This window comes from Zonotrichia leucophrys, chromosome 6 (genome assembly GCF_028769735.1).
Source record: "Zonotrichia leucophrys gambelii isolate GWCS_2022_RI chromosome 6, RI_Zleu_2.0, whole genome shotgun sequence".
NCBI lineage: Eukaryota > Metazoa > Chordata > Aves > Passeriformes > Passerellidae > Zonotrichia > Zonotrichia leucophrys.
Genome location: NC_088176.1, coordinates 24,839,395 through 24,855,112, shown reverse-complemented (window position 1 = coordinate 24,855,112; position 15,718 = coordinate 24,839,395). Strand labels below are relative to the sequence as shown.

Below are 15,718 nucleotides of genomic sequence, written 5' to 3'. Positions count from 1 at the left end.
CTGACCTGTTTTAGGTTATCATATTTTTCCTCTTATCTGCTTTCAGTCAGGGTTCTGCAGCCATTTTTCTTGTTGACTCCACAGGGCATAACATCAGCCACAAGCCAAGAGGATCTGCTTTCCACCCACAGCTTTCCCCAGACACACTTTTTGCTGTACTACCTCCTTGGTGGAATTTTTTACCCAAGAATAAAGCCAAAAATTATAAAAATATAGAGTTGCTTCCCCCCTCCCAAACAATCTCAATTTCACAATCAATTGTCATTTTTTTTCTCACCATCACAATCTATTAATTTGGGTTACCACAAGAATATCAGTATCTCCTTGTACCAGGGTCTCCTCTGAGCCTGCATTTCTCTACTAGTTTTCTGAATTCTTCTGTCCATCTTCGTTTCTTCTTCTACTTTACTGCTACGTGATTTCTTTACCTTATTTTCAAATTTAAAAAAGCCATGCATGGCACAACATCAAAGAGAGCTTTTGTGGCTGTCCTACCTGATTTGTGACAATTAAGAGAATTTTAGACATGGATTATAGAAAATTTTTTAAATCCTTGTGATTAATAGAGAACATTACTGTAAGCACTAGCCAGTCAGGCTTAAATTCCTGTCTTCATCAGCCCTTCCACCTATGACTCAGGCTAAACAGTGAAAATCTCCTTTAAAACCTGCTGCTTTCTCATGTTCTGTGAATAGTAAAATGTTCAAAGGTCCAGCCTATGGGATCATAGGCTTTGAATACTTTAAGGAGCTCAGGATGGGCCAATGCAGTCCAGAAAGGCTGCAAAAGCAATAAGCAAAGGTTAGATTTTGGAGACAACACAGTGGCCTGTCCCCTGTTTTCCAGTTGTATGGAAGAGGCACTTTTAGTGCACACTTAAGTATTTTGCCATTAACATTGAGAATGATTACCCATAGCCTAGTCCAGAAGAAAAGAATATTGGGGAAAATATGGGCCTTTTCAGATTCTGAAAGTGGGTGGAAGGAGATATTTCAATTCCCAGGTAATGGCAGGGCTCCAGCCTTCAAGGAAACACTATACTCATACATTCCTACTCCTTTCCTCCATGAAGAGACTTGCTGAAGAACACAGAGGAACAAGAGTTAAAAACCAGTCAGGTCAGGAGTTGTTCATAATTATATCCCTTTCATCCTCAGGATATTAGTTTTAAATTCTCTCCCCAGGTCCTTTTTAATCCTGTGATTTTTCTCCTACATCTCATCACCCCTGAGTGCAGTGACAAAGACACAAAATGTATCTTTTAACATGGCTATAAGAGGCTTTCCATGGAGACATAGATAATAGCTTATCTGATTTATAGGACAATTTCCTTGCCATGGGTTTGAAAGTCTGAAGAGATGGAGGATCTTTTCCTCCAAAAATCTACTTCATGTACCAAGATAAGATAGCTCTATTGGAAAGAGTGTAAGTCAGCCCAGTCCCAAAACAGTTGCGTGACTTTCTAGAGATGAAATACAATAATTCACCACTGGAGAAATTAAAAAAAAAATCTTGCCTTGGATTGAATTGTATCTTTCTCCTCACTTCCCTGGTAACAAAATCAAAAGCAGCAGCTTCTGCTACCCTTGGATACAGCAAAATGCTGTAATCATGGAGCTGCAGCACTCACAGCCAGCAGGAATGTGTTTGACCTTACAGGCTTTATTTGCTCTTAACACACACTCACCAGCCCTCCTGGACTTCTCCATCCCCAATTTACACCTTTATGTTCCATATGAAACAAATTTAATATCACATTTCCAGGCAAGGAGACCTGGAGCTTTATTTTGACTACTATACAGTAATACTTCTACTCAGCACACAGGTACATTTATTACCATAGCTTCATTTAGGACATGCCACAATAAACCAGGAATTATTCTATCTATTTCAGGGAAGAGCATTAAAAAATACTGTGAGAAAATGGAGACTTAGAGCTACATGATTTTGCAGGCTGCCACACTAACATGAATGCAGGTCAACTATTATTTTTGCTTTAATTATATTGCTAGACAGACCTATCAGTTATTTTGCAGTATTATGAGTTGAAATTTAGTTTCTTCAGGCTACATCTTAGGCTTTTCAGCTATTCTTGAGCTGCAGAACTCTAGGAGCTTCTCAACCCTAACCCTCATCCCTCAGCTGTTACATAGGATACCTCAAAATAGAGACTTATGTTTCCTGCCCTGGTGATATAATAAATTTACCAAAAACTGCATTCAAGAGAAGATGACAATTTAAACAAGAAAAAAAAATAATGAGTTATTCTCTCTATATATCCAAAGTTATTTTGTGGCACTTATGTCTAGTCCATGTTCTGCAAGCTAAACTACAAACAAATTTAACATAAATACTTTAATGAATTTAAGTGTAATTAAACAACATGAAACTTCTACCAAAGAAGATCCCTGTGGAGTTGATGACTCTAAGTCAAGAAAGCATACCTGGGAAAGGATATATAGTGTCTGCTTTTACTGTTCTTTAATCATCTGTTACCAGAGACATTAGACAAAGCTAAATAGACCTCTATTGTGAGTAACTACCTCATCTTAAAACTCTGAAAAACCACGTTATCTTGTTTTTCTGTTTTGAATAATGCTGATGATAATAACTCATGAAAGAACCTTCTAAAGTATACTAAAACTAAGTGACAGAAGAATAAACTCAGTATGTGAAATTACTGAAGGATGAGGCAGCAAAACACAAGGCATTTGACTGGATTAAGTTGTTTCATGCCCTCAAATTGGCTCATACTGACCTCACACTGCTCAAGACCCAAATAACAATAAGTAATACCATGAGGGCATTTATATTGAAGTATAGAATCTATACTTCCTCTAGAATAAAAGAGAAAATTATTTCTACACATGTGAGCAGCTATAAAAAGGAAAATAATCAGAAGCCATTGCTGTTTCAGAAGGGGCAAAATCCCTGAGGACTTTATAGGTCAAAACTAGCACTGAGAATTGACACAGCAGTGGTTCAAGGGACCCAAAGAGTTCACTCCAGAAGCCTCCTGAAGTTGCTGCGCTACAGCACGTTTTCTGCACTATTGCCTCTGCTCTCATCAGGATGAAAAAAAGCCAACTCCCACAGCAAAAGCCTGGTTCCTATGTCTCTTACTCAGTATCTTATGTACAGATTTATGTGTGAATTAATAATCTATGCCTTCAGCTCAGGAAAAAGGCCTTTGTACCTCAGTCTCAAGAGATGTCTAAACTCAGGCCCCGCAGGCAATGAGTGCCCATTTCCCTCTCTTCTACAGTGAATCACTACAGCTGATGAGTGATATTCCAGCAGAAATGCTGATTCAAGAGAACGAGCAGTATTCCTTCAGAAGATGTTTATTCTGCTAAAAGCCTCCTCAGGGGCCAGGGGGCGGGCAGTCCCTGCTGTGTGACCAGCTGGCTGGCCTGGCTGGCACCCCTCCAGCCTGGCTCCCCGCCACGCAGCCCCGGCTGGCCAAGAACCGCTGCTGCAAAAACCTGAAACAAACCCTTCTGATTTGCCTCTAGCTCCACTGTGCCAACAAGCTATTCCAGCACGGCATGAAACAAGATGTCACCACCCCAGATTTTTTCACAAAGTAGAAATACCCTTTTCTGGTCAGTTTTAGTCACAAGCTGTCTATGTTGTACTGCTTTTTCTCATAAATAACTGTCTTAAGTGTCTGCTTCACTGCCCCTGCAGAAGCATGGATTTAAACACAAGGAGTATTGAGGAATCAGTCCCAAGCTGGTTATGTTAATCAAGTTTTTATGAATAACAAGCATGATAAAATTCTGAATGCCTGAGAAAAGGGTTCAGTATTTTAATACTGTTATAGTGAAATGCTGCTTTCTGTAAGCCTTTCAGAAGTAACTCTTCAGTCAGCTACTGCTCATAATACTAATTTCAAAATACTACAGACTGAAACCAGAGGGGTGTTGTACAAGGACTTTGTCATCATGCATATGGTGCTATTCAAGTATATAGAGAAATCACAAAGCATCCAGATTTGTAGTTACCACTGTACTGACCCAATGAGACACCAGTACAGACTGTCCCCTGTTATTTGTAAAACAACCTCCTCCATCTTAAGAAACCCTGCCTTTCCATAGCTTTATAGATCCTAATGAGAAATATTTTAGAAATGTATTTGCAAACATCACTATTGCTCTAATTAGAGAGCACAGTACTAGGAGTCAAGTGCCAACACATTTTGGGTCTCAATAAGATGACAGCAGAATTCAGTAGATAATTCAATCTCACAGGCCTCTAATTTATTTCATGTTGCTCAACCAGCAGCTGTAGCCCACTCCCACTAGATCTTTAAGATCAAACCTGATTCAACTGTCAGGTTGCTCAGGTGGTTTGGGCTGTTTTCTGGGTTTTTTGTGTAAAAAAGCTGCATTCTACTGTACTTCATTTACACAAAACTATTTATTCAGCAAATTTTGGCAAGTGAACTGAACCTGATGAATTCAGCTATTTTTCTGGAGATGGCAGCTTCTTTAAAGCACAAAAATATATCTGTTTTTAAGTAACTGCTTTTAATTTTTTAAACCAAATAATTTCTCCTCCTAATAGGCAGTAACAGCTTTTAATTATGTTCTACTTCAACTCCCTTTACCTCATCCTCTTTTCAAAACAGCTCAGGACACTTCTGTTCCTCAGAGGTAAATTCCTGTATGCAGTGAATTCATGTGCTTTCATTTAAAAAAATCTCACATGAATTAATGGATAGATGAGGGACAGAGTGAGTTCACCAAACAAAAACAAGTGATCAATAATTAATCCTCATAAAATAATTTCTGAGGCACGATTCATGAGTCAGCATTTTCAACGAAAGCATTTGTAAAGCAGAAATGCTACTTTACTACAGTTTTGGTAACATTCTACATTATATCCTAAATATTAACTGCTTAAGACATCAGATTTCCAGCAATATTTCTTACATTAATTGCAGCCACTTTAGGTCTTTTTGTTTTAGAAAGCAGATGGAGGAATATTCATATTAAAAGGACAGAAAATTCCTAACAAAACAATAAAATAAATGGTAACCAACTGTCAGAACTGGATGCTATACTACAGAGCTTATAAGAGATTAAAAGATGATTCATTACATCATTAACTGTGACACGCAGAGCAGCACTGAGATCAACAACAGCATTAATGAAGATGGAAGCAGTAAGAGTGGGATGAGTTTACAAAAACACTTCCAAGGAATGTGGGAAATTAAAACACAGAAGTCTGATCTCTGCACAGGTAAATTGTAGGATTATAGTAAAGCACAGAGATGCTAAACACAGACATGATGAAAAAGGATATTCTCTCTGACTTTCATGGAGGTGAACCTCCACAACCTGTTTCAACCTGTCTCTGAATACATTTTTAAGGAGCCAGTAAGAAGGTCAATAAAAGAGAAACTGTTAATGCATTTAAATTTCTACAAACCTTTCAATAACCTTTATCTAAGTTATCTTGGGATATGAGAGATGATTATCTGATGAAGTCTGAAGAGCTGAATAAAGGCTGCTTTTACAAGAGAAAGGCAAAATTATTAGAGGTTACCTTTGCTGGAACCTGTGAAATTCAATATATGCATAAATGACCTAGAAATAGCAGATTTTCTGTAAATACTAAGCATATTGACAGAGGAATTACAAAGGAGGACTACAATCAAAATCCATCTGATTATGACAGACATGGAAGAGCTAATAGTGAAGGATAATTCCTTTCTCTTACGACAGCAACTCAAAGGCCACAAACTTTGACCTTTTTGGTAAATATTTTAAAAAAAAGGGAAGTATCTTCCTCTTGCAACAGTGAAACTGTGTGATGTGGAGATAAAAATTATGATTTATATAGGTAAAAAAAAATCCAAATAGAAGTTGATCCACATGTGTTAGATATATATTGGTGTAAATACCAGGTATGTTTCTAACGGCCAGAGTTGCCAGAAACACAGGGAGAAGTACTTTATCCCATCTGTTTCTTGCATCCTCTCAGTGGCCTGCTACTGCCACAGTTATTGTACATTAATTTCTGTTTCCAGATAGAATTTATCCCTGCACAAGAGCTCTGTGCTGTCTGAGGAGTGACCCCACCTTTGACCTCATGCTCTTGGAATAAATGAGCATATTTAGACCTTGACCCCTCAGGAAATTTTTTTATATTAAGACATTAGCACTGAAAAGAACTACCACAAAGAACTCAGTATTTTCCATGCTGTCTCACCAAAGTTCTCTATCCCATTCTGTTTAGAAACCCTGAATAAGCACCTGGAATACCTTGGGCTTTGTGGAGATGACACAGAAGCTGAAGATCAGATCCTTGAAAGTTTGAATGGGATTCTTGTGGCTATTACTGAAGATAGTTAAGTATCACTCTGGATCACCAATTAACCATTTGCACAATTCAAAAGAATTCATGGCAGGTTTTGTTTATTGTGATAATCTCTATTTGAAGAAGTGATTCCTGCCGGAACTAGAGCTGTCCTCAGGCTGTGTTGCTTTCTTTTCTCTCTGTATAAAACTCACAAAATTACTTGTGACCAGAAAAAGTTTCTGGTCACTAAAATACCAAAAGCTCCAGAGAAATTCCAGGTTTAATATTCTATTTATTACAAACTCTTAGGATTAATTTAGGGTGACCCTATCAGGCCAGGCATTTTAAAAGTAGTTTCTAGTCTACTTATACAAGAGTCCCTAAAGCCTTTGCACATTCTCCTAAAATGACATAAACCTGCATTTATTTGAGTCTCCTGGCAGATGATGATTTACTATCTTCAGGCCAGCTGGCCATATTTTGGATGAAAAAAGGCTGAGGGAATTGTCTGTTCTAATTGCTAGTCTAATAAAAGATATTGTGCCTATCTACAGAATTAATTGCTAGGCCATGCCTCAGGAATAGCATCTTAATCCCTGACTTCCCATGCCTTACGCAGGCATCCTTTTATAGTCAGAGAAGATGAAACTGTTTTCTTCTCTGCCTGGCCACCCCCTGCTTCAATTCAGCATGAAGCAGAGTAATCAGCTGGAACCACACTTGCTGCAATTCAAGCAGATGACTGTGCCCATACATTCAGACTCAGACAGCCTTTAAGGACCTTGTTAAATTGGAAGCTTGGATCCCACAGATAGCTACTCAGAACTCTAGGAAACAAAGGAACATGTGAATAAAACAGCTGCAAACCTACTGCAGGTACTGCTAACCCTCTTATCACTGCAGAGCAGAGGTCCTTCCACCTACTCAGAGGGAGTGGGATCTTCCCAACTTTGGCAAAAATCCTGAAGGGCAATCCACGATGTGCAGTGAAAGCAGCCCACGTGCTCTCAGAGATAGCCAAAAATGGTAAGTCATGCTCAAATATTACTGCAAGGCATCTTACAGCACATTAGCTTCCTCTTTTCACTCTTTAACTTTGTTTCACAGCTACCAGCTGTTGCTATTGCAATTGTTTCATTCCCTCTCTCTTATCTACACAGAGGAAATGAAGATACCATGTATTGAAGCAGATTTGGTTCTAGCACTGATACCTTTGCTGGAGAGCACAGACCAAGAGATGCTGCTGCACGCTGGGAGGGCCATTGGCCGCATCTGTTACGATAACCGTAGGTATCCTCTGAAGGGAGCCTGCTCTTCCCTGCCTCCAAGGCATCATTTTACAAGGCATTGCAACCTGGAACTCATAATAACTTCATCAGACCTGAGCACATCATGCACCTCAGCCTCCAGTTAGGCATGCCATTCACAGAGCTCACAGACACCTGGCTGAATGCACCCCAAGCACTGCCTGAACTCTGGGATTCCCCCCTACAATTTTGACTTCAAGTGGCACATCTCTGTTAGAACTGCTTTGAAATCACAATAGGAGCAGAGCCTCACACATATGTTCACCAATTTTGCACAGTTGCCTTGGGTCCAAATCCTGAATGGCTTGAACTTCTTCCAAAGTAATAAGAACATCTATAAAGCAAAGCACTTGTTTAAAAAGTATTTTTTATCTCTTTTTTCCTAACACACTGAGATATTCATCTATGCAAGGAATAGTCTTCTCTGAGAACCACTGCTTGCATGCAGAAGATCTTTGTGCTCCAAATTCCCTGGATACCAGCATGCTAGCTGGGCTCAAAAGTTCAACAATTTTCATTTACTTGCCCAAAACATTTTAAGTTTTTTTTTATCTTTATGTCCCAGACTGCCCAAAATATTTACTGTACTGAAAGTAATATGGAAATTTTCACCCAGTATCTCATCCCCATTACTCTCTCCCTTCAACCTATCTTCTCTAATCCTTCTGGTGTGGATTTGCACAACTTCACTTAGAAATTTGTGGGTTTGCCTCCTTCAGTATTCATATGGAATCCAAACATATTAGGTACCTGGAATAGATTCCACTAAGCTCCCTGCAAGTTGCATGTATTTGTCAGGGAACGACACAATAGTTTAAAAGAGCTGTTCCCTAAAATTCCGTTCCCAGCTCATGCAACTCCTGTGCACAGCACTGCTGCAGCATATGGCCATGCTGCACATCTGCTTCCCTTCTGGCAGAGCACAGGCCCAGCACAGATTTGCCAAGATGATTGTGACATGCTTTAATAAATCCTATTGCTAACACTGCAATAAATGCACCAAAGAGAAGAAAAATTAACTTCACCAATTCCTTATTTGAATTCAAATTGCCTGTGCTGCAATAGCACCAGAGCCTTCCTGGTGTCTGCCATGCACTCTGTCACCCAAGCAGCAGCCTATCTCTCAGCAAGACACTGCAGCAAAACCAGTGCCATTGTGCTGTTAAGCAACCATCACTGTCCAACTTTGCATCTTACACTTCTTGGCACCCTCAAAATCATTTCAGGTATTAACCTTTCATTAATTACAAAACAAGCCACAAACAGAAAGGAAACAATTATCAAGGTTTTCCTCAGCAAGCACAAGTGGATGGAGATAGTGGCTTGATACCTTAAGTCAAATTCAAACCAGGAGGTTTAGCAAAAATCTGTCCCAAACTTGCATTTCCTCCACACTCATATCAGCCTGGAGGCACCACCAAAAGCTTTACAAATTCTAACAGTGTGAGAAAGAACCAGAGTACCTTGGTGCTAAGCATCTCAGTTGGACCCTTTCCACTGATTTCATCAGTTCCTGATTTAACCACCTCTAACACCTTTGCTTCACTGACCAGGCAGCCTTCAGGAAGAGCTGGTGAAGGTTGGAGTGATCCCATCACTGGTCCGAATATTAACTGATTATGCAGAGAGTGAACCCCTTGTCCACGTTGCTTTATTGGCTTTGTACAATCTGGCAGACCTTGGTAAGTAAGGTATTCTTTAAAGGATTTTTAGGTTTCTGCATGTTAGAGCAAAATATCTCCAAACTGTCACTGCCATTTCATGCCCACAGCTTTGTGGGCTTTGTTTGTTTTCTCCTTTGTTTTTGGGGTGGGGGAGGGCTGGTGTTTGGGCTTTGTTTTTAAAACATTACTGATATCTAATGAGAAACTGGCCACAGTATCTGGATTGGAGAAATAACTACTCTTTTATGGAGTCCTAGCAATTACTTATATTACATTAAAACATTTAAGTTTAACAGCCAGCTTTTGACCCCAAATGAAGAGATGGCATAACTTCACATGATAAATTGTCAGTTTCAATTACTTTAGATTTGGTACATTAAAAGCTTGTTTATTAAAATTTAATTTCTATTTAATAATTAAGTTTCTATACCTTACTAAAACAGCTTCCATTTTCATTTACACAATTTTGGAAGCAAGAGCATCTCCCGTAATTTAAAATATATTTGCCCTATTTTACCCAAGTTGTGAGTAGTAATGGAAGAAAAAGACCAAGTACAAAGTTATTACCACTCTCTATATATGGTCTGGCTAAAATTTCATCTACTACTTCCAGCATTTAGGGGGGATATGCAGGGAAGGGGACATGATATCACACTGTCACATTATTCTCTAAGGAGGTCTGTCCTTGTTATACCTGTTATATCATTTAATACCATATTCACTTGAAATGTATTCTATGTCAAACAGTGGCAAGCTTTGCTAACATACATTTTGCAGATATTTAGGATGCCAGCAAGGCTAGAATCACCTAATCAAGGCAAAAAATATACTGCTACAGCAAACTGACATGTGCCAATTGTTCTATTAAATAATCATACTACAGATGGACTTGTAGGAGTCAGTGAAATTTAGCCAGGATTAATTTGACACCTGTGAGGTCTACAGAAATTACAGAGAAAGAGTTAAAAAACTTGTGGGGGAGAAGGGGTAGAGTTCTGCTGTCTCAGTGCTGTCCAAAGAAACAGAAGAGTCTACAAGAACAGGAAAAGCCTTCAAAGACAGTGTCTAATCACTTCAGATTGTAGGGAGATATCTTTAAACATTTAATCAAATAAAAATTCAAAATCCTGACTTTATCACATACACAGATTCAGCCAAGGAAGCTCTAAGCATGACAAAAGTTGCTGAACAACTGGTGAAGCAGCTGAGGAGAGCAGAGAGCCATGAGAGGTTAGAAATTGTCTTTGAAGTCCTGCAAGCACTTGCAGAAAATGGTAAGGCTCCTTTTGGTCTGGGTGGAACAGGGGACGACTGGGTATTGTACTGTTTTAAGCTCTGGGTCCCAAGTTTGCCATGGGATCCTGCTAACACAACCAGCAACCCTTTCAGGAGAAATAAGCCCCAAGAACATGTGAGATCCTGGCCCAAACAACATGTGAGAAAACAAAGGAAACAAGGAGAGAGCACCATTCCACTGCATTTCAGTACATCCAGAAGACACTAGATTCAGACTTACTCTCCATGGTGGCTAAGAGGAAAGCAGCAACACAGATTTTATTTTATTTTTTTTATTTTAAAGATCAGAACAACTGGGTACCAGTCTGATCCCTGTTTGGGCCACTTACTTAATTGTTGGACTTGCTACTCCTTGTGGATCCCTTCCAGCTCAGAATATTCTGTGACTCTGTGAAGATGGATAAGCTAAGCAGCAATGCAACAAGCACTGACACTGCTCCACTAAAAATATCTAGATATCTGGCACAGATTTTAAAAACATGAAAGCTCATGACTGGCAACACAAGACATGTCAAAGACCAATGCAGAAAGCTTTGCTCATTCTGCCTTGGTGTCATCCTAACTCCAGAAAGCTGTTACAAACAAAACCAAAACAGTGACTTGCACCTGAAAAACAACTGGCTTAAGTTAAAAGCTTCAGCTTTCTTGTTTGAAATGCCTCCACAAAGAGTCAAAAAGCTGTTAATGTGCTTTTACTGTGATCTCTACAGATGCTCTGAAAGTGCAGTTGGTGGATGCAGGTGTGCCAGAGGTGCTGTCTGAGATCCTGCTGAGGCTCCAAGGCAGTTCCCAGGCTGAAGATACATGCATTGTGAAGGCTGCATCAGATCTCATTGTCTCTCTGCTCCTTGGAGGTAAAAAGGGGAATATTACAGGCCAGGAACAAAGAATCAACATCCAAAAGTCCCTTTAGCAGAAGAGTTTCTATTTCTGTTGATTTCTTTTACTTAAACAGAGACCTATTCACAATCTCTTATCATCCTTGCAGGAATTCTTCTCAGGCATGACACTTTTCATTTCTACAGCCTATAGCTTGTGCCTAGCAGCAACTTAGTTTATATTACTGCTATGCTACATTTTGGGCAATATGGATTAAAAAAATAAAACATCAAGAACTGGCCACTTAGACTGCATGCCACCATTCTCAACCCCAAAGCAATCAACAACATGAAGGTCTTCAATTATTCACTTTAACAACAAACTAAGTCATCACTGACTGATAGAACAGTTCAGTTGGGGGTTAATTATAATCAGATATGAGATGTTCTCTATTTCTCATAACACAAACAAGTACATACAGCAGGTTTTTACTAAGGGCTATGACATCATCTCTTAGAACACAGATACTTGCACTACATCTAGACACTTGCAGGTACCAAGGGCAAGGCTTATTGCTAATTTTAGAAAAGAAACTATAAGGCAGGTTATTCTCTACCTTACAAAGATAGAAAGCTACTGTTTGTGAGTGCAGGGAAACCCAACACTATCAGATTTCACTACTCTCTGGCTCTGAAATAGTTACTTTCTGTTCTGCAGACTAGACTTGCATACTTAAAAGTTACAGGTGCTACTGATACTATAATAATGTGGGGGCATAATTGTAAAGAAAGGGGTGATCAAGTATATGCAAGCCTTTGCAATTTGTTTTTTTCCGAGCAACACTGTATTAGAAAGGAGACTCTGGAAATACTTAATGGCAAATATATTTGATAGAAATAAAAAAATACAAAAAAAACCCCAACACCACACCAAAAATACCCTACCAAACATCCACAAAAACACAAGAAAAACCTCCAAACAAACAAAAAGCCCAAACAAAAAATCCACAGTTACTGCTGTTTTATGTTTTAAATCACTTTAAGGAAGGGAGGGTTACTCAGACATTGAATGGGAAGAAATCTCAAGATAAGCCATTTTATCTTTCAATTCCTATTATAGAAAGCAATGAGCCTTTATACTCTGCAGAGAGAAAGAGATATTCTTCTGAGCAGACCCCTGGAAAGCATGCTGTGCTCAATCAGTCAGCAAAAGTTGCCCCTCCCACACTTCCTGTCCTATCTCACTGATAGCGACTGTACTGGCTTCAAACTCAATTAACAAAATTGCTCAACTTTCTGCATTAATAGGTGCTTAATTATTAGGAAAAACTCCCTCACATCTGAATGTTGGGGTTTGGTTTGGTTGGTTTTTTTTAAAGCAAACTGTCATCCACACATCTCTTCACCTCCACCTCACAACCTTTGTAGAGTCCCTTTCTTCCTTGCTTCATACCTTGCTCTGAATCAGCCATTGTGCATCAGGGCTCTCCAAAGGCCACAGAAGTGCCCCCAGTGCCTTGAACTGGCTATTTCAATTTACTCAGCTCAATGGCTTGCTTTGTCACTCACTCTTCTCCCCCCATCTTCCCCACAACAGCATGAGATGTTTCATGTGGAAGAAGTGAATAATCCCTCTCATGCCTCAGTGTGTGCCACTGATGTATGCACAGCTTTTAATCTGAGAGAAAAAAAATCCTATGGAAATCTGTTCTCAGCATCAAATGACTTCCAGGCAGTGAAAAGATGACAGACAGCTTTTGCAGCTATGAAAGTGACTGTTCCTATCAGACTTTAACTATGAGCCATTAAATTGAATGTTCTGCTGCTATCCAAGCAAAAACTCCATAGGAGAGAAAAGCAATTTGGAGCTCTGTGACAATCAAAGCAAGGCAACCACTAATGGGCTCTGCCTATTTGCACTTTACTACATGAGAGGAAAAAAATAAAATGTTCTGACATTCTTCAGTTTGAGAGGTGGGGGGAGGAGAGAAATTAAGTTCAATTAAGGTTAGTGTATATGAAGATCAAAATATTTTCCCTGTAGAATTTTATCAGACCAAATGAGGTGACCTATTTCTATGAAACCCGTTTTTAAAGAGGACTGGGCAATTTTCCTCATATACTCTGATCTCCAAAGATTAGGACTAGGCAAGAGAACACTTGAATGACAAGCAAAACCATCAGAATATATGCATAAAAAGGTATCAAAAGATTTCTGTGTGAGTAGAATCCTAACTATTTCACAGATTGACAGTTCCCTCATGAAAATATCCAACTCCATTTTACAAGCATTTGATAAATTCTGTTCTAACATATGTAAGAATACAGAGGAAAAACAGGCTACTAAGTGAAATATTGAGATTAAAAGAATCATAGGCACTAATTCAAAAGACAACAGAAGTGTTTATGACTTTGAGGTAAAAATAACATCCAAACCAGCAGAAATGTTAAAATTACTAAGGCCCTTTTTACATGCTATACATACAAAAATTAAAAGTTTGTACACCTCAGTCTGTAAATTCAGTTAGAACCATGAGAAGTACTGTTGCATACAAGAAGAGAAATTACAAAAGAAAGGCTTTATAAAATCAGGCCTTGCACTGCTGAATTATGAGCTAAGCCCTTAAGTTCCCATAAGAAAGAATCAGAGGAATGAGAAGCTGTTAGCAAAACTAACTATTCTGGTAAGAGAACCGTTTGCACCTGCAAAAAACAAAGAGTCTGTCCCGTGAGAATCTACAAAGAAAATATGTAAACACCTGGGTAAAGAGAGAGTCTTATACATACACACACAGGCATTTTCTAACTAATTAATTGAGGAGAAAGAAAGTCATGAACCAATTAGAGTTATACATGAGCTCTTGAAAACTGTACCAAAACGAGCTGTAACATTTGGCTTTTCTGCATGAAGAAACTGAGTCCCATCTGCTTATTCCTGCAGCAAAGTACTAGAGCTACTTTTGGCCAGACCATGTATTTGCATGAGGCATGTACAGTTCCATGGATAACACTTTATTCTAGGTGAATGTCTTTCTATTTAGTGTTCACACTGTTTTGCCATTTTTAACAAACAGCTTTCACAAGGTAAAAGCACACAATAAGGAGATGTTCACATATGTCAGGTATATACTTCTCTTGAGGCATACACTGCATAAAGCAAAATACAAAAAGTTATTTTCCAAATGCCATGTTCAAAAAAACTTCCTTCAGAAAGGAGGTCATCTGTAGCACAGAGGGCTTCCTTTTGCTCCTTGGCAGAACTTTCTCATTTCCTAACAAGGTGAGTTAAGCAGCTTCTGAAAACAAAGCTGCCACCTGTACAGAGCAAGTTCTCAGACAGGAGGAGAGATCCAGACATGCACTGACAAAATACTGCAGAGCATTGCTGGGCAAAAGTGGTAGTTTTTTTGGAATGTACAAATCTGCTCTTTCACTGGGATTTAATAAACCAGATCTCTCCAGGTCAACTCATTTTCCGAGCTTCATGTGAATGTAACACAAATAGATTTCTCATTTCAGAAAATGGGTTTCTCAAAAGAGGCAAGAAAAATCTAGCTCTAATTCTTTCAAGGAGTCATTAATGACAATTTATTTCATGGAAAACAAAATAACAGCAGTACAGAACTAGTAATCAGATTCACCATTGGTGGGTAAGATCCCTGGTTTCACAATAGTGTCTTAAATCAGTAGAACAGCAAAATTAAAAGAGCATTAAAACTGTCCTGGTGAGAAATGGAAAATGCCATTGGTATTCTACTACATGTATAATGGGAAATGCAGCAGCACTGAGGGAAAGAAAGGGACTGGGGAACCTATGGTTTTGAATTTGACAGTGATTGTCCCTTAAAAGCTCTCCACTGGAGTGTGTCTCAGCATCAGTTTACAGGTAGCTGATGTTCACTTCTCTATAAAGAGCTGAAGGTTGCAAAAAACAATGCAAAATCCATAGTCTTGATCATAGCAAGACATGACAATAGTCAAGGTAGAGACTCCCTGAATTCTGCATTTGCATGACTGTGTTTCTTACCTCTCTCACCTGCTTGGTTCTGCCTCTCTCCAGATGGGAACTGCCTGCGTCTGTTCCAGCTGGGGGTGATCCACCAGCTGCTGGACCTGCTGGAGAAACACGTGCGGAGCGGGGACGCCTCTGTCCAACAGGCTGCACTCAGCGCCCTGCAGAGCCTCGCTGTTCCAGGTGCACAGCTGACCCCCTGACTCACCCACTGCCACCCTCTGCACACACAGGGCATCCCTGGTGCACAGCTGACACCCCTGACTCACCCCACTGCCATCCTCTGCACACACAGAGCATCCCTGGTGCACA

The 15,718-nt window shown here is 39.4% G+C and overlaps 1 protein-coding gene across 1 annotated transcript in view; it reads left to right on the top strand.

The window, feature by feature from the left end:
- The window catches only part of LOC135449455 (rap1 GTPase-GDP dissociation stimulator 1-like), a 30,198-nt gene that overhangs the window by 5,329 nt on the left and 9,151 nt on the right, over positions 1–15,718 (top strand). Inside the window, 7 exon segments of the mRNA XM_064716494.1 lie at positions 6,247–6,357; positions 7,213–7,335; positions 7,470–7,595; positions 9,170–9,298; positions 10,429–10,554; positions 11,287–11,430; positions 15,455–15,589. Of these exon segments, the coding sequence (XP_064572564.1) occupies positions 6,247–6,357; positions 7,213–7,335; positions 7,470–7,595; positions 9,170–9,298; positions 10,429–10,554; positions 11,287–11,430; positions 15,455–15,589 (894 nt within the window).